General features: G+C 40.2%; 1 protein-coding gene across 7 annotated transcripts in view; it reads right to left on the reverse strand.

Annotated features, from left to right (window-relative positions):
* Window positions 1-19,305, reverse strand: part of CDON (cell adhesion associated, oncogene regulated) — an 87,546-nt gene that overhangs the window by 6,847 nt on the left and 61,394 nt on the right. For 4 of the 7 annotated variants that reach the window (XM_045521693.2, XM_074357127.1, XM_010961670.3 and 1 more), the window contains exons 15-18: window positions 16,500-16,622; window positions 13,657-13,878; window positions 11,400-11,650; window positions 8,619-8,698 (exon numbers count right to left, since the gene is read on the reverse strand). In XM_045521693.2, the coding sequence (XP_045377649.2) occupies window positions 8,619-8,698; window positions 11,400-11,650; window positions 13,657-13,878; window positions 16,500-16,622 (676 nt within the window). Of the gene's footprint in view, window positions 1-2,776; window positions 3,072-3,157; window positions 3,518-8,618; window positions 8,699-11,399; window positions 11,651-13,656; window positions 13,879-16,499; window positions 16,623-19,305 lie in introns of all 7 variants that reach the window. The other 3 variants (XR_012503879.1, XR_012503880.1, XR_012503878.1) reach the window with 3 other exon arrangements.

Below are 19,305 nucleotides of genomic sequence, written 5' to 3' on the forward strand. Positions count from 1 at the left end.
TTCTATCAGGACAATTCTCCTGCCAAGGACAACTAAAAAAGATGGAGAAATTTTAGCTTAAATCTGTTGAAGTCATCAGAGAGCTACCCCAGCACTTAAGTGGCTGAGAGTCCAGACAAAAGGCAAATGTGAATTTCAGCATCACTTTTCCTCATGAAGCATCTGCCCATTTCAGGATGAAATACTGACACATCAAGCAGGAAGTGGCAGCTAAGAAGTAGAACAGGGTTTCTGGCAGTTTCATGGGGCTGGGAAGACAGAAATTGGAGTTCAGGGCATGCCAAAGAGAAAAGGCCCAGTAAACACCCCAGGCTTTTCACTGGGACCCTTGAAGGGTTACACTGTAAAAATAATGGTGAAGCAGGAATGGACGAGGCTTTTTAAAAGACTGACACTCAGCATTCAATCAGCTCAATCCCTAACTGGGTTAAAATGATCTGCCTCTTGCCTCACTGCCTGCCAAAAGCAAAGTAAATTCTTTCTGCGGGAAGAAAACATCTTCCAGAGCCTCTGTGAGTTTTTATATACAACGTCCAGAATTCAGTAAAATTCCCAGGCGTATCAGGAGACAGAAACAAGAGAAAAATAAGTGATGCAGATATTGAGTTAGGAGGCAAAGACTTTAAAAGAACAGGGTGAAGACATTCAAGAAAATAGGTGACATGATGGAGACTGTCAACAGAGACCCACAGTCTAATAATAATAAAAATCTGGAGTTTCCAGACTAAAAAGTAGAATAATTGAAATTAAGAACTTCATATATGATTAAAATTAAATTAAATTAAACTAAAAAAATTTTTTAATTAAAAAAATTTTTTTCAAAGGAACTTAATACATGGGATTAAGAGCAAATTGAGCATAGATGACCAGAGGTTTACAGAACGTGTCACCACACACTATTCAGACTGAAGCACAGATAGAAAAGGATGGAAAGTATAGATAGAAGTTTAAAAGACAAGCTCAAAAATATGTGCAGGCATGTCTTATTTTATTACGCTTCACTTTACTATACTTAGCAGGTAATGCTTTTTTTTTTTTTTTTTTTTGGTAAGTTGAAGGTCTGTGGCAACCCTGATTCAAGCAAGATTTTTGGCACCGTTTTTCCAACATCATTTGTTCACTTTGTGTCTCTGTGTCACATTTTGGTAACTCTCGAAATATTTCAAACTTTATTCATTATCATTATATTTGTTACGGTGACCTGTGATGAGTGACCTTTGTATTTGTTCTGGGGTGCTATGAACACTATTGTCTTATTTTAAGAAACTGCCACAGTCACCCCAACCTTCAGCAACCACCACCTGATCAGTCAGCAGCCATTAACATCCAGGCAAGACCCTCCACCAGCAAAAAGATTACAACCCGCTGAAGGCTTAGGTGACTGTTAGCATTTTTTTGTTTTTTAGCAATAAAGCATTTTTAAATTAAGGTATGTACAATGGGCTTTCTGACACAAAAATTTTTTTAATTATGTGAATTGCTTTATTGAGTTATTCAATTTATTGCAGTGGTCTGGAACTGAACCCTCATTATCTCCAAGGTTTAGCTGTATACTTGGAGTCTCTCTGAAAGAGAGAAAAGAGAGAATGGGACAGAAACTATATTTGGAGAGACAAAGGCTGAAAATTTTCTAAAACTGATGAAAGTTTGAGTCACAGATTTAAGAAGTTCTATGAACCCCAAGCAGAATAAATACAAAGAAAATTATGCTCCTGAATGTGAATAATTGAACTGCCGGAAGCAAAAATGCGAAATGAAAATCATGAAAGCAGCCAGAAGAAAGAGATTGTCACCTCAAGAGGGAACAACAGCTGTAAGGGTGGTACTTCAGCAGAAGCCACAAAAGTGACAAAACAATGAAACGACATCGTTAAAGCACAAACAGAAAGTTACGAATTTAAGAAACAGTAATAAATATCCTTCAAAAAGGAGGATGCATTGAAGACATTTCTAGACCTTGGAGAATGTGTCACCCTCAGACCTGACTATGAGAAATACTAAAGTGAATTTTTCAATTTGAAGGAAAACGAGTACCAGCAGGAAAAAACGGAGGAAATACAGAAAGGGATGAATAGCAACAAAGGTACCACTGGGAATTCTGAATAAATACTGACTGCAAAAAACAGTAGTGTCTCAGAGGGTTTTAAATGTTGGTAGAACTAAAGCATATGATGGGAGTGGGGAGGGTATAGCTCAGTGGTAGAGTGTGTGCTTAGCATGCGTGAGGTCCTGGGTTCAGCCCCTAGTAGCTCTGTTAAAAAAAATTTTTTTTAAATAAATAAGCCTAATTACTTCCCCCATCCAAAAAAAAAAAAAAAAAAGCTTAAAAAAACAAAACTTGTTGAAGAGAGTGAAAAAATAGCACATACCTGTATATATTGGCATGTATAAAGAAATGCATTCTTGAAAAAATACGTAAATAAAGCAAATGACAAAAATAACCCAAAACATTGGAGAAGAATTTGGAGTCAAAGTGTTCTAAAGTATTTTATTGTCTAGGAAGTGACAAAAGTAGAAATATATATTAAATGAGCCTAATTCAGGTCATAATATCCAGCAGCACCAAGCACATCGTAAATGGCATATACTAAGACCTCCAGAATGTTGAATAAACAGATAATAAGCATTAGAACATCATATTATTTTAATATCCTTTTCATAAGTAAAATTGTTTTCAAGGAGCAATAATTCAGCTAATTAGTCAAAACACCTTATTAAATAGACCACACCCAATAAGACACACAGATTAAAAGTGAGAACGAACACATGCACTTACACACTTCAAGATCTCTGTACCACAACAGTAGTTCTCTCTGTCTTTGTCCAATATTGGCTCTGGTTTTTGTTATATCTGGTTGGCTTCAAAGTTGTCTGACAAACGTCAGCCTTCTGGAGGACGGACAACGACTGACCTTAGTGTCAGAGAAAGCTCTTAGAACAGTGAGACATGGAGCACAGTCAGGCACTTGATGAAATCCCCAATCGTGATGCTGTGAAGCAAACTAAGGGAGCTTCTGCCTTGAAGTTCCACCTCTGCAAGAATCTGGGAGAAATACAAAGGTACCAGAAACCTGAAAGACAAAAAAGGATCAGGTCAGAAAGAGAAGTTTTCACCTAAAAGAAGTAAAGTTAAGCTGTAGGAAAAAAACATACTTACCAGAATTTGAAAAATCAGAGCAATTCCCTAAAGACAAAATATTATAAATTAATAATTGGCTTATATAAATCTAACAGGAATGAAATTCATAAAGTTGACAAAAATAATGGAAACTCACCAGACAGGAAGATGCCTTAAATTCTTCTGTTGTTTCTTTCCTTTTTGTTTTCTTTTTTTTTTTTTTTCCTGCTCATTTCTTTAATTTAAAGCAAAGCGTGAGATTTTTCAAACGAAGTCTAAGGGCAAGTGATGGTGAATTCCAGGGATGGGACAGGACCGAGGGAATGGTCAGGACAGGCGGGCCAGGCCAACCACAGTGGGTGGTAATCAGTGTGCTGATACTTCACCTCATGTTTTGTGCTGGGAGTCAGCAAGCAGAATAAACACATACTTGGTTTAAACAAAATTACAGACATTTAACAAGAGAAGAGTACAATTTCCTATTACATATTCTCGAGCATGTATTTTTCAGGTAAGTGATACAGGAAACCACAGCAGTGTTGACTCTTATTCCAGATTGTGACTCATTTAATAGGATGAGGTTGACAGTCAAATCCTCATTTGAATTAGACTGTTAAAGTGATTATAACCCAAATTTCAACATGATAAACCAAACTGATTTAAGATTTTCTAGTACACGTAACCCTAACACATAACCATCGGTAATTAACCACGTATAACCAAATGTAAGTAATTCAGTCGCATTACTTTCAGTTCACTTCCGGATGTCTACATGTGTCGGCGTAAACATGGCTTCAACTTGGAGGTCACATGCTAAGACAGAAGCAGAGAGGACAGAGCCTATAAAAAAGGAATATAATGCCTGTCTTAAATGTAACTAAGTATACAGTAAGTGAAACAATTCTCTTGCTGATAATGCTTTAAAGTTTCTAAAGCAATCAGATAGTCACAAAAATAACTCCTGCATATATGTAAACTTAAGAGACCCAACTCTACAGGCAGTGAGAGAAAAAAGGCAAACGTCTATGCCTGCGAATGTGTGCCATTCATTAAGGTGCTCTGACAATGCACACCTTAGAGTCTGTGATTTCACCGCCTCAGGTTTCTCAAACCACCCTTCAACTGCAGTTATTCCTGGCTTCAGGTGGAGTGAAAGTTCTCACTGAGTTGTCTCTGGCTCCGTGAAATGACTTTTCCTCGTTTTAAGTTTAAAAACATTAAGTGAATAGAGTCCTGCGCGTCTTGCCACACGCAGACATCTGTGCTGCTCTGCAAGAGTGCAGGCGGCCTGGGACCTGGCCATTTATTACTAAGATGTCTTTCAGTAAACGGGAGAGGCCTGTCTGCCCAAGCTGTAACATAGGAGAATGGCTACTATAGTGTCATAACAAAACAATATTCTTTAACCAATGATCTGAATAGCACAGACTGAAAAAAATAAGAGACTAGAATCGCAGCATAGGATTGTGCTTAGAAGAATATGGTGCTTTAATATTTGAGTAAACAGATTTTGGGCATTCCAGTTAAACCATGTAGCACCTCTGAAATACTTTATAGAGACGTATCCCATTTCTGATTACACAGCTGAATATTTGTTAAGCATGATTATGTACAGAATTACTCTGATTAGATAATTATATACCTTTTGCCGTAAGTTTCCTCTTTTGATTACCCCTGGAGGGCAGGGATAGCCATGGATCTCTCGGATGTGCGATACTTATTTTTGTGAATATGTTTCATGGATGTCTTCTGAAACGGTCACATCTTGGTGATGGTCTGTTTTAATACTCAGCTCACCCCTGCTGTTCCCTCTCGTCACTGTGCCTGTCATTTTGCTGACCTAGCCCTTTTGTTCGGGAAGTCATCAGTTACTGTGTAACAGAAGCCTGAGGACACTCTTACAGGGCCTTGGTGGTCCTCCACCCTCACTGTACACTTTGTGTTGGATGCTGCAGTGATTCCAGCCTTAGAGTGGGAGTTTCCTTTTGGCAATTAGTTTATTGTTGACTGTCACACAATACATGTTGGGTATAAATGACTGAGTACACAATACTGAACGTGGCAAGCTCTCTCACACACACTCTTACAAATAAAAGACCAATGGCACTATTCTAACCACACGACGCCCTGACAACAGTCCCGGGTCTCCATATGAGAAGTAGGAGATACGCAACTTCCCCAGAAAGGAAGGGACTGATCCATTTTAAAAATCAGACACCGCGCTTGGAATTTTTTTCCTTAGGGAATCAGGTAGATTACTTACTATACACGGAAGATGTACCAAATCTTAGGCTTTGTGGGTTTCCTTCCTTTGGTTTCACGGCTAGTTGTGAAGCAGCTGGGTAGTCAGGGAGGGGAGGTGGGCTGAGTCACAACACAGTAACCTGCTGGAGGGACGAGTCTAGGTGTCCCAGACAAGCAGCTGCTTCCATGCTTAAACCCACCGGGCAGACTAAACCCTGGGCCTGGAAGAAGTAGCACTATAATGAAACGCTGTACTCATCTAGGGCACCCTGTGTTCCTCTGAGGATATCCGGCATCAGTGGAAGGTTTCGCGTTGGAGAAAGAGCGCCCCCGAACCCAACAATACCCAGACCTTCCGGGTGATCATTATGTAAAGACTCGGAGGCCGTTTGTAACGTCTGTGCTTCCTAATGCACTGTTCCCAACAGTCTGATTTCTCCTCTTGACTATCAGCCACGTACAGCTCGTACTTCTGTTTTCCCAGGTGGATTACATACACTTTCCAAGCTGATTTTCACTTGGCTACTTCCTGCCCATTTCCAAGCTCTCCAGGACCCTTAAAGTTAATTTTTCGTTCCTTCCTGATGGGACCGCTCAGTTCGTTCATCTGTGAATGTCATTAGTGTCCTCTCTACTCTTTTACGAATTATCAAGACTGATGGTAAACAGGGCAGATTTAATGTCAATCCCTTCCCATTAAACTATCCAAGCAATTGACAAACCCCTTTTGATTACTTATCCAGAACTGCACGACTGCCTTTTGAACGGAGGAGAGGAGAAGGGTAGAAAGCTTTTGGTTTATTTGATTAAAAATCTGTTTAACCCTTCAAATGCCCAAATTGCAAAGGACTTTTCAATTGAGTCTTTCGTGTCGAGGACTGGCTCCCTGAAAAGCTGCATTAAACATGCTTCTTTCTAGCTGTTCACAGGAAGCCATGACATACGACTCTTAAACCTGAAAGGGGTTCGAATGGACGGAACACAGTGAGGCAGGCAGTTCTTTACAAATGCCACAAAAGCTCTAGAATCCAGTGAAACTCCACAGATTGCCACAGTGCACACTCCTCTCTTAGCTGTCCTCGAGTTTTCATATCAGTAAGCCAGCTTAGATAGTAAAGGCAAAGTTTTCTCCCCAGGTAGTTATTACTGAAATAGAGGGATGATAAAACAGGCCTAAGACTGGCAGTAGGTTGCCCCTTAAAAGCCCACTCCAGGAAATACATTCACGTTTAAACCTAAGGTAGGAAAAAACAGCCTGGAGTGGCAGGCCACAGTGCAGGTAAGATTCCACGTGGAAGGGCCCTCAGCAAGCCTCCGTCGGTTCTCAGGCATCTGAGTAGGAGAGCCGCCCTGGGTCAAGGTGACTTTGATGAGGCACCATGGGGATGACTTCCAGGTGTGTAAGGGGCAGATGGTTCTCTTCATTCCTGCAGTGTTTCTTCTCTCAGTGATCGCACCTGGTTACCTGGACACCATCCCTGACACCTCCTCTTCTGCTGCCCCTCAAACAATTTAAAAAATTTGCACACCCCACCATCTCTCAAACCCACCTGCTTCTCTCCATACCTACTGCAGCTATCCCAGTGCACTATAAATGGGATCTATTTTTGGTACTGGGATGTGATACCTCACCATAAAGACAATTAGCAACAAATGACTGAAATCGATAATCAGAGTATGTGGGGAGCAATTTTACATTACCTAGGACAACTCTCCACTTTTCAGATAAGGAAGCAGCCTCAGAGGGCACATATAACTTTCCCAAGATCACAGATTCAAGCAGCGGCAAAGCCTATGTCTACTAATTCTTAGACCTGAGGTCCTCTCATTACAGCATTCTAATGTCTACACTGAACCACATTTACTGGAGGCTGCAAGAACCCCAAAAGAAAACACATTACAGATGCAGGTAATTCCATGTGTTTTAATTCAGTCCATCTCATTACTCACCAGGTGCATGACCCATCTTTACCAGTTCTTTAGCATGTTCCTAACAAGTTGTGATAAAAGTCTTGGACAAGCTCGGGTTAAAAATGTGGCTTCACTGTTAAGAAAAATCTTAAAATTCAGCTCAGGGCATACAGAATTTTAAAAAGTAACAAGCAAATCTTAGTACACAAAATAGGCAGAGGGTTCTTGCTAATATAGAAACCCTAAGATGGGTTAAGGAAATGATAAAGAAAAATCTCCAGGAAGATTTATTGCTTTTGCTCTGCAACTCTCCAAACACAGGATGAAACAATGCACTTTTAATTCGATGGTTAACTGGATCCTTCTTCAAGTTCTGGTCTTGTTAACTCCCATACGCAACCATTAACCTTGTAATTCATTTTTTAAAGATAGGTCAAATCTCATTTCAATAATGAAATATCCAAACTCCAGTTCATACTCCAGGTATTTTATGTGCTAACTATAATTTTTAAATTGCATAGTTTTAGATCTGGGAAGGACTTTTGAGACCACATAATGAAATACCATTATTATATAAAAGAAAGAACTGAGATTTCTGACAGACACAACTTTAATACAGCAAAATATCTGATAATCCTTTTGGATTAATACATAAAGAAATAGCATGAAAGCTTTCTGAATATTCTGTAAAAATTTAAATGTACATGTTAGTCTACATATTTCTACCTTGTTTGAAATATTGTGAATACATATTACTCTGAAAAAAAATTTTTTTAAACTCAGAAAATTAAAAGAAATCAAGATTTTGCTACTTAATTATCTTAAGGTTTTAAGAATTTTCAAAAAAAAACAAAACCCAAAAAACAAAACACATTGACTAATCTGGTAAGAAAATTTCAGTAGTATTACTATGAAAAAACATTACTATATACAGAGGGTTTTTCCCCTAACAGTCAAAGATGCTCTAATCTATAACATAAAGAAGAAAATATCACATAGCAAAGAATAGAAAACTCTACTGAAAATAGAATAGGTGAGAAAAGATAAAGTCTATATGCAGAGAATGACTCTAAAGATTTCAGAAACATCAAACCTTACAATAATATCTCAGTGAGAAATAGTCTTTAATATTGTCAATATAGCTAAAGAAACCAAAGCACAGAAAGGTAAAAACTTATAAAGCCAGGGCAAAAACTTAGTAACAGCCTTGAACTGAAGACTCCATACTCTGAGATTTATATCTTAGGTAAAATTTCAAGAACTTCTTTTGTGGAAGGGACAATAGCAATAGGGGGTCACGTACCTCCTCACAACCACCTGTGCAAATAAATACACATCCACGTACCTGTTGTTGTTCCGACAATTCCGACAGTTAATGCACTCCAGCGGGTCAGTCTGAGGTACCGCCGTGTACACACTACCACCCTGGTCAGGGAGGAAGAACAGGAAACAAGAAAAGAAAAAAGTGCTTAAGGTACCATAGACAAGGAACCAGATCATCTCAAATGTAACAGCTGTGCCAACGATAAAAGATACATGGTATATTTTAACCCCCTCCCTAGCCACCTTGGGCATATCGCTGTTCACATATATTAGCAAATGAGTTCCGCACAATTTTAAAACTATACTCTCAAAACTTAACCGCCATGTTTTTTGCTTTTTTTTTTTTTTTTTTTTTTGCACTGGAAAGAGGCAAATAAATGAAGGGAGAAGTTTAGTCACTTCCCTTCAGTGTTTCAAATCTAAGGGGCCCAAAATATACCATACGTTATAACCTCCTATTCATTTTTACTTTCCGAGCAGTCATGGAAGAATTTTATGTCATGCCAGTTGGAGAAACAGGGTGGAAATCTGTTTAAATGATGTCACAAGATAAACCCATCTTCATGCTTCTGTAATTATTTCGATGAGGTCTGTTCACTTGACTACACGAAGTCTTAAAACACGCTATATTTTTCCAGATGGAGTAGATTCTCAGCCAGCAATGACTTGGAGGGGAGTATTAATATTTTGATGTTGCTTTTGGCGGAAACTGCCCAGCAATTAAGAAAAATGCCCAGATTAACACATACCTCATTGTAAAATGTTCACTTGACATATACAATGGCAAGAGTTCTTCAAAACTGAAGTTAAGAATTAAACCAGCTTATGGTCAGAGTCACAATTCTGCTTTCAGAAGGAAAAAAACCAGCAGAACTGAATTTGATAAGGGGGTGGGGTGGGGGGGCTTGTCACACTGCACCCAAACCCAGAGCAGGCCTTTGAGGTTAGGAAAAGTTCAGGCAATTGTTTTCCCCAGAATACTTTCCATTTCCATTCATCTCATAACAACAGCCAGAATCTAAGCAAACCAAAAAGTACTGAGAACTTCTCTCAACATTCCTGACCCACGAGCAACAGGAATTTTTAAGAAAACATTGAGAGAAACAATATTCCTGCGCTATGTTCATAGCTTCAGAAAATGAAGTTAACAACCTACAGGGTAATGTACTTATCTGAATCATTTTAAACATATTAAAGTTAATTCAATGATTTTGATGGTCACCAGCATTTTAAAACTTTCTCTATTTCTACCTACCCAGCAGAGAAGAGTGAGAAAATGAATGAGTTAAGATTAGAGACGATAACCTCTAAAACTGCTCACCGAATGGGGCAACTATTACTTAAATAGCAACTCATTGTTCAAAAAACACAAAGTACTGTGTTTAAATACTAAAGCAAACATCGGACTTGTTTTTTCTTCTTATGGAAACAGCATGTGCTATTCAAACTTTAATGCTCTCTCTTTCAGTTTCCTGGACAATGTTAGTAGTTTGTACCAGGAATGGTGACAAAAAAAGTATAGAAAGTCTGAATATAAGCCATGTCTTTCCACACAAAATAATGAAATCATTATTCACTTTTAGTAATGAGATGCACTAAAGCAAATTAAATATTTTTCCTACTGCATGCTAAAGCTAGGTCACGGGACAGGCATTAGATTTCTAGCTTTAAGATACAGATATATATTATAGCTTTGTTCTCCAAAGGTAATAGTTCGACAAATCTTTATTAAAGTTGAAGATAAAAAAAGCTCTAAGTGTCTTCAAATTTTAGCACATTGTGGGTTATGGCAAATTTATCTGTAGTTGTAACAAAGACAAAAACTTAAATAAATGCTCAGTTTGATCAACTAACCCTATTATCTATATGATTGAAAAGTCATGTGGATATCTAGCCAAAGGATGTAATAAATCAAACTTCCTAGTGCAGAGAATCTCTTTAGCCAGCACAAATCTAAAACACGCTAGTCATTCCATTCCTGTATCAAAAATTAAACTGTATCAGCTAGTTATCCCTGGAATAAAGGAGTGTTAACGGTTTATCATTCCCTGTGGCCAGAGAATACTAATATTGTAAAATGCAAAAATCTTAAAGGCAACAACAGAAACACACACTGGGGGGGGAAAAGCCCTCACAATAGGTCAGAAGTGACGATCGGTGGCCTGCAGACACGCTCTGCGCGGCTTCCACAACGCTAAAACCGGGACTGGTTGCCAACATGCTAAAAATCTGGCGATTTCACCTAGATTGACAGATGTTTCGAAAAATCAGAAGACCTGGCAACGCGGGCCCTCAGCCTTGCACGCGGACTTCAGGAGCCGAGTCAGGGCTCCTTCTGGGAGACCGCACCCATGTTCTCTGGTTTGCTGTGGCCTCCATGGCTTCTGTCCCCTTCCCAACCTGCTTCACTCAATTTCATGATCTGCCTGACTCCTCTAAGCATCTGAGTTTTCAGACTTTGCTCTAAAAAAATCAGATTGGAAGTATTTGGTCTGGTCCGCACCCAGTGGTACTTCTGTTTCATCTCAAGAGTAACTTCCAAGTCTGTTTGTCACTGGTACTCCACACTCAGTGCTAAATAATTTTAAGATATAAATAAAATCGATGAAAATGACTACTACCTGATAATAGAAAGCTTACAAAGCTCGCTCAGGATCAAGGGACTGCCAGTGATACACGCTACATCCATTCCCGTGAACCTGTGAGATTTCTATACCAAAGAAAGCCATGTGTGCCAGCCCTGCGCTGGTGCCCTGGCACCGTGGGGCACGGGGAGACTTTTATTTATAATCAGGCCTCTTACATTCACTAGATGGCGAGGATGTTCAAAATCCACATGTGTCCTGGTGAGAGAGCTCGTGTGCCCAGAGCAGAGGCCTCCATTTAAGCTCCCACTCACTCCGTTGGGGACTTTATGGTGGAGGTGGGAACAGCCGTTGCTGAAGCTTCCATGAACATTTCCATTTATCCGGTTTGTGCCGGGCAGAGTGGTGTATTCCACCATCTGCCCATTAATCTCTGACCCTTGGTAGAGATATCCTGGTGGGTCGTATTCTGTTGAGAGAGTACCAAAAAAGCGAAAAGGAAAAAAAAAAGTAAGATACTGAAAAGGACAATCTTTCTGCTTAGGAAGTTTTATTAATGAAATCCCTAATAAACGACAAGTATACTAAAATAAAACTCTCTAAAAGTGTTCACTGAAATCCTCCTTGTGAGATAGGATTTAATAAAGTTGTGGCTGTTCTTTCCTTGACAGTGTGGAGGCAGCCAGGAGCTGTGAGTTAACCATGACTCTTCTAAGGGGAAGAGAAATTAACCAGAGAGAAGTTACTCAAAAGAGAATTTAATAAATTGTGCAAGCTGGAGGTATCAAAGCACTGGAAACACCAAGAAACAGTGTTTAAACTCCCCTATGCTTCAAAGCGCTGAAAGAAATTGCGTAAAACACCAACAAAAGGCTAACTTTAGGTAGGATATTTCAAATAGCAATAAACACCACCTTTAAGTAAAAGGATGGGGCTGTGGGAACATTCACTATTCACATAGCTCCTTGGTTATTACAGCCAAGTTGGAAGTTGTGCGGCACTAAAGGCAAAAGGCTAATTATTCCCTTTCCTTACATTAACAGCATTTCAACAGCTGCCTCAAATATCTGGTTTCCAGAGGCACAGCTACCAGATACATTTGGAAAAAGTGAAATATCCCTTAGAAAGCACAGTACCTAAATGACACAGGATTTGCTGTCAGAGTTCTGATCAATTCTGCAAAGGTACTGGAGGGGCCGAGCCTGGGCTAGGTGTCTCTCCTCCTATGACAGGTGTGTTAATAGCACAGGTGTGTGGTTCTCAGTGTACCTGCTTCTCTTCTCCACTAAACTGTATGGAGAGGACACTGAAGCTGCACCGTCCACCCCAGTGCAGGGCACACAGAAGACAGCCAGTGAGTATCCTTTGAATGAATGACTGAATGAAAATTACCATCGTAAATGTCCACCTTCCAACATATCATCAAGTCTCAAAGGAAAACGACCTTAACCAGATTTTTCTTGCTCAGACAACGAAGTCAATACTTTGCTTTTAACAGTTCAGTACGTACTCAAAGTAACTGACGTGAAAGCCGTTTAGAAAAAGACCCAGTCAAAGGCTCTCAGACCAGCACCACCACCACCCACCGCCCCCTCCAACCATTCTCTCCCTGCCTATCTCCTGGAAGGCATCAAAGCAATAAAAATAAATCATTTTTCCCCTTGAGCTATTAACTAAAAAAGGAACGACATGTAGGAACTTGCTGGTAGCTGCCGAAGTGCCTGTCACCGCTGGTGTCTTCCTTTGCTTTTGTTTCACTCCCTTATTCGGGGCCAAAGAGAAAACCAAAATACTTCCTCCCAGCAGAGACTAAAGTCTCCGATTGATCTGACTGTCCTCTTTAAGAACAGATGGAGGCAGAGGAGTGGTAGGCAGAGGAGGGGAAGGGAAAGGAAAGGGGTTCTAGGTTATTCGTTTTAATACAGTGCCACACTGACAACGCAAGCGCGCCTGCTACTGGACACATCTCGGGGTGGGGGTGCCACCCTGGAGCGGCTTTGGTACACTGAGTACCCAACCAGGACGGTGTTATCTTCCATGGGTGTCATCCGGGGACAGGACCTTAGAAAAGTCTTCACTGCCTTCCTTTCCATCACGCCTTTGCTGTTCCTTGTTGACAAGATGTACACCAGCACGAAGGGGTTCTTGCATTGCAACTCCAAAGCTCAGGCTTCAAGCACTCATCCTCTTTGGTGGTCCGACAGAGCCAGAGTTTCCCAGCGCTAAGTCAGCTATTTACTTAGAGACCTGCTTGGTTTTGGCTTTGTTGTTTATTTCTCCTGGGCAATTTAATCTGATGCTCCACTTACTTTGGCTGACAGCTCGAACCATTTTCAAGTCAACTCCTCTGAATGAAGAGCATCTAATGTGTCCTCCACCGCGACACTGACACAGGAACGTGTCAGAAATCAATATTTATTCTGACAACATTTTTCCACCCATCTTTACAGAAGGACACGGTTGTGAATGACTTACTCTGTATGGTGCTTTGCTGGCGGCTCTTCCACAGGCACATGGCAATGAAAGCCATGAGGATCAGCACCATGACACCCAGCACGCAGCCCACGATCAGGTACAACATGTCGCTGCTCCTGGCGGGACTGGTGGCGGGCCCAACATTGCCCCCGTTTCCTGAAGAATTTGGAGGGGTACTCAAGTCTTTGACGGGATACTCAGACGCTCCAGGAACCCGTTTCACTAGTTGAAACACAAAGGAAAACACGATGTCAGAGTGAAGGCAGACTCTACAAGATGGTTTATTCTCCGAAGGAGGTCTGGTTAGGAAAGCAAGCCAGTCTGTTTACGCTTGGTACTGGGATGATCTGACCACCAGTGAGTCACAAAGAGGGCTCAAGAGTTTAAAAATCTAATGTGCCAAGCTTTTAGGCCACAAATTCTAGAGAAATCATAAAATCAGAGAAACATATGCACGTGGTCTAACCCCCAACTGCTGTACGATTATCTGCTCAATTGTACTTGCAGAAGATTCCCAAAGAGTTGAAATAAAAAGTATTTCAACTTACGGATGGGACAAATTTTCAATATCTGACACATTTTTAAAAATTTAATTTAATTTTTATTTTTAATTCTAATGGAGGTACTGGGGTTTGAACCCAGGACCTCACACATGCTAAGCAGACATTTACCCAGAGCTATACCCCCACCCCTCAATATCTGACACATTTTGGGCTGAATGAGACTCACAATTACATATTTTATGCCTTTACCATGTGATTAATATTAAAAGATATGACTTTGGACTACTACAACAGTTATACACGATTTCAAAAACCTCACGCATAATATTAAGCGTTCTAAAGCCAAAAGGTTTTTGGAGTCCACGTAAATGCAGTACTTTTATCTAATTCACTGGTACTCTGGATAATGACAATAACAAAATATAGCAGCAAGTGAGACTCAAATGCCATTTTTTTTTCTGTCCCCAAATAACATGCTTTTAATGCTTTAAGTGTCACAGAAGAGCAAGAGAGCATAATGGTTGACAGCCTGATGTCTAGAACCAGGCTGCCTGGGTTTCCATCCTGCTCCGCCACTAATCCTTAGCGCTATGACTTTAACCTCCATGAACCAGCTTCTGCGTGTGGAAACTGGAGATGACAATCACTCCATCATAAGGTTGTAATGAAGAGTAAACGAGTGAGTGGAAAGCTCCTGGCACGGAGCCTGGCCCACGGCACTGTTCAGTCGATTTTGTTATTGCTTTAGTTATTATAACATATTTCCTGTTATGGTTCCTGACAACTTACAGGAGCAGAGTTTTTTAAATTTAAAAAATCTACTTCAACATTGTATTGGGGTTTAATTTTCTAGTAACTTCATCTGCCCAGAACAGGGCTGGAAACCAGTCAAGAAGGGCCCATCTTTCAAAGGAAGGAGACTGAAACCTGGGGGAATACCTGGCAGGGACTAAAGGAAATTTCTGCTTTGGGTGGTATGTTGGATTATATGATTCTAAGGCCCCTGCCAATTCCAAAGGCAACAAACAAGTTTCTGAGGCAAAACGGATGTTACAGATCACAGATTAAGTACTGCGATTACTCACTGGGAAGTCCTTCAGGCTTATTTACTCTTTATTTACTCTTAATTTATTCTTCATTCCACCAAGCTTGGTGATCGGTTGCCAACCTCTTGCTAAAGCTGAAAACTTTTGCGGTGTATGGTGAGTGAGATGGTCCCACTAACACCAACAAGAAGAGACACCGGGAGCATGAAGTGAATCAGGTGAAGTGAAGAACAAAGAGAATGCAGAGCACTAAAGAAAAATCACGGCCGTCTCTGATCTTTGAGGTGGGGGAAAGTGGCTGGCCTCCAACACCTGTGTCATTCCTAAACGCCTCGCCAAATTACTAAAGATAAGGCCATCTTTGTTCACAACAAGAACCTTGAGTCATTTCTTTAAAAGGCAGAGTCATGTATCACACATTCTATTTAAACAGGCTGGGGACTGTGTAATACACTTTTGAAAGTCATGCAATATGAACAGTTTTTTAAAGTTTTTTGTTTTTCACTGACCTGAAAGTCTGTAGGTAAAACCTTTTATTCCCCAGCAAAGTCAGTTAATGATGTATACTACAATACTACTAAAAACAACACAGTTAATACAGTGTTGACTGAGCTTTATGTTCTGCCTGGCTAGATTCTTAAATGTCTTGGGAACACGTGATAAGACATATGACTTAGAATTAAACGATGAAACTGAGTCTCGGCTTTATAATTCAATCTTTCTGAGCTTCTGTGTTTCCACTTCTGTTGTTTCTGTTACTCAAATGTGGTATCTCCTATTTTCAGAGATGGTTATATTTCAGAGTTTATGTAGGCAGAGTTGAGAATTTCAATTTAGAATTATCAACTAACTCTGAACTTAACTAGAACACTTAATTAAATATGCAGGTAGTGTTATATATATCTGTCATTCAAGAAACTACTTTAAACACATGTAGTGCCTTTCCTTAAAATTCTTGTACATTTTTTTTAAGTATTCCAATGCTCACAGCAGTCTCAGAAATTAGTCAGCAAATAGTTCTATTCCTTCATGGAGGAAAAAGAAGGGAAGTGACTTATAGTCACACAGAAATCAATGAATATGATGAATGCTTATGTAAACTACTTTTCAGACAAGCTTCTCTAGCCCACATACAGCTGGACTGTTGGGACAGTCTAAATGGACGCGCCTGGAAAAATGGTCCAAAACAGAAGCTTCTTTGGGTAAATACATCAACAGTCAGAAGGAATACTCCAGAATTCAGAATTGTAGTTCTGTCTGGGGAAAAAGCACTAATTCTCACCCCTCCTCCTACCTTTAGTTTCACAGATCATCACGTTACTAAACTCGCTCTCTCCTCCTTCGTTGAAACATTGCATTTTAATATCGTAGGACGTTTCTGGCTGCAGGTGGCCGATCATGTGCCACTGCTTCGAACCTGGAAGGAAAAATAAAAGACCATCTTTACATCCCCCGCAGCCTAAACAGCCACATCAATGTCACCACTTAGTCATTTCAAAATGAGGTTAGAGCAGCGTCCGTCACCACAGGGTCAGTCCCGCGCAATAAAAACGTACTTTATATAAATATTTCAGCAATGCACAACAGGTAAATAGCGTTTCTATCACACGGCATGACAAAAGTGGGAAAGAGAAGAGATAAACTGAATTAAAGCTCTTCCTGTGTGTTGGTGGTCATACTTTGTTTTATTACAAATAGTGGGAAGCCGTTCATAAAACATATGTTAATTATGCATAAGTTAAAAAAACACCCCTCAAGTCCTTTCATTCTCTGCTTCAGCCCAGGAAGTCAGTGCACTCTGTCCACCCACCAGAAAGCAATACCAGGCATGAGATCAGCAAAGGACGCCTGGCCCAGCACAAGTGACCACTCAGAAGACGGGCTTTAGTGAAACTCTCAGCTCCACTGGAATAGACATGACATGAACTGACATAGAAATGAACGGCTGAATTTGAGAATAGTCAAGAAGCACAATCTACTATGGGAAACTCTTGGCTACCGTCCCCCCTACTTCTCTCCTTTTGCATTAGGGTCTCCAACCCACACAAGTATCTCTAACAGAGCGATTCTGTTATCCGTGGCGCGCAGCCAGCATTTCATTTAGGAACACTTCTAAACTGAACCCTCCAGCATAAATCACTCTCCAGTTTTACTTCCATGGACCTGTGACAAACTTTAATAAATGGGGACACTTCTGCCAGATTCAATGACCTCTTCAAGCACCTTTAATCCTTCTTAGAAAATACCTCTTCAAACTGTTTCCACTGTTTCTTAGAAACTCAACATACCACCAGCTGATTTAAGAACCAATTAACGGGGGAGGAAAAAACAAAACCAAACCAAACCACGTACACAAGTCCAGTCTACTTGGCTGACTGGACCAACAGCACCGGGATCCTTCCTGACTCAACGCAGACAAAACCATCTCGACCTGGAAGCATGCCCCCTTTCAGGGCCACCAATACAAAGTCTCTGATTCATAAAGACCCCTATTTTATAAGGAAGAGAATCTGCTTGTTTCAGGTTCAATGGCCTATGAAAGGCTTAAGAAGTGAGGCATTCTATACCCCCATTTATAAATGAAAAGAGGACCCTGGGAGAAACTTGACTCAAAATCTAGCTGACACTAGAAAAGACCTATTTTTAAATTCCAAAACCTCTTATAGAAGACTTCTGCTTTTTCCTCTACCTTTAGGTCTTCCTGGCCTAGCCTTCTACTCATCTTTCAACATTCAATTGAATAGACACTAAATTTGAAATTTCCTTTCATAGCACTAGTAAAAATGGAATTACATTAAGCTTCTGACATGTTACTAATAAGAGAACATAGTTACAGTAATACATATCTTGTTAGATTAATATTGCATTGTTATGGTAATTATTCTAATAGCTAAAATGACAGGAAGTACCAGCAGAGAGAAAGTTTTTACCAGTCATCGATGAATAAGACATTTAAGTGCCTTATTAGGTTTCAAAGCAACCAGTCAGCATATCCTTTGCTTAACAGGGAGTTTTGTTTTGTTTTTTTGTTGCCTCTGAGAGTATTTTAGAAAAGGTTAAAAAAACCCAAAGCATTAGACTTAGTTAGACATGAGGATGACTGATACTTTGGTTTACTTGGAACTCAGCTTAATTTACAAGATTAAAATGTTCATCAGAAAAACATTGGTGTGTTGGAAACATTTATAGTTTATCTGAATGTGGAACTTAATTCAGATGAGAGGATAACTTGGCATAACTGTTCTTCGCTTAGTGTATTCTTTAACAATGTAATTGTGTTTCAAAGCTTAAACAAGTTTGAGTCAATATACATAAGTAATCTAAAACTTGACTTTAAAGAAAACTTCACGTACAGAGAATAAATACTTCTATTCCTTGGTTTGGGAGAACAAGCCAATGGTTTCCAACTGCCAGAAAAAGAATTTCAAGTGCATAAACTTGAAAATAAGGAATAAGCAAATTACACAGCACAGCGCAGCCCACTTAAACATCTAACTGCTCCGTCTGTTACGTTCATAAACATGCTTTCTGAACCACAAGGAAAGCTCACATTTGCAGACGCTACTACTGGCTACAAAAGGTCCTTGAGAGCCACTTCCCAGTCTGACTCTCAACAGCCACGTCACACGAGTTTGTAAAAGTCCAAAGATTAAACTAGAGAATACAGTTGAGAAGCTGTTTATCAGTGGCTCTTTCTAGAGAGCAGAGCTAGGAAGGGCCTGCGAGAGAGGGAGACAGAGACAGAGAGGGATGGCCATTGGATTGACATCTGCCTCGCTGGGGACTGTTCTCTGACAAAAATGTAGCCTCTCTCAGAATGTATCCTTGCTCACCTAACCCAGCTAAACAAAAAGGAAGACCAAGCCAGGACACAGTGCACTAACAAAGTCACTAACCATTCTTTGCCCTTCTTTTTTTTTTTTTTTTTTTAATGGCCTTTTTATGAAGTCAAATACGCACATGGAAAACTATCCATTGCTGCATCGCTCCCCGAATGTTCACAAACACAACACAGCCACAGGACCAACACCCGGGCCCAGAAAGAGAGTGCTCCTGGCTCCCCAACGGTCCCGTCACCTCCTCCAGCCACTGCTCCCCCA

This window comes from Camelus bactrianus, chromosome 33 (assembly GCF_048773025.1).
Source record: "Camelus bactrianus isolate YW-2024 breed Bactrian camel chromosome 33, ASM4877302v1, whole genome shotgun sequence".
NCBI lineage: Eukaryota > Metazoa > Chordata > Mammalia > Artiodactyla > Camelidae > Camelus > Camelus bactrianus.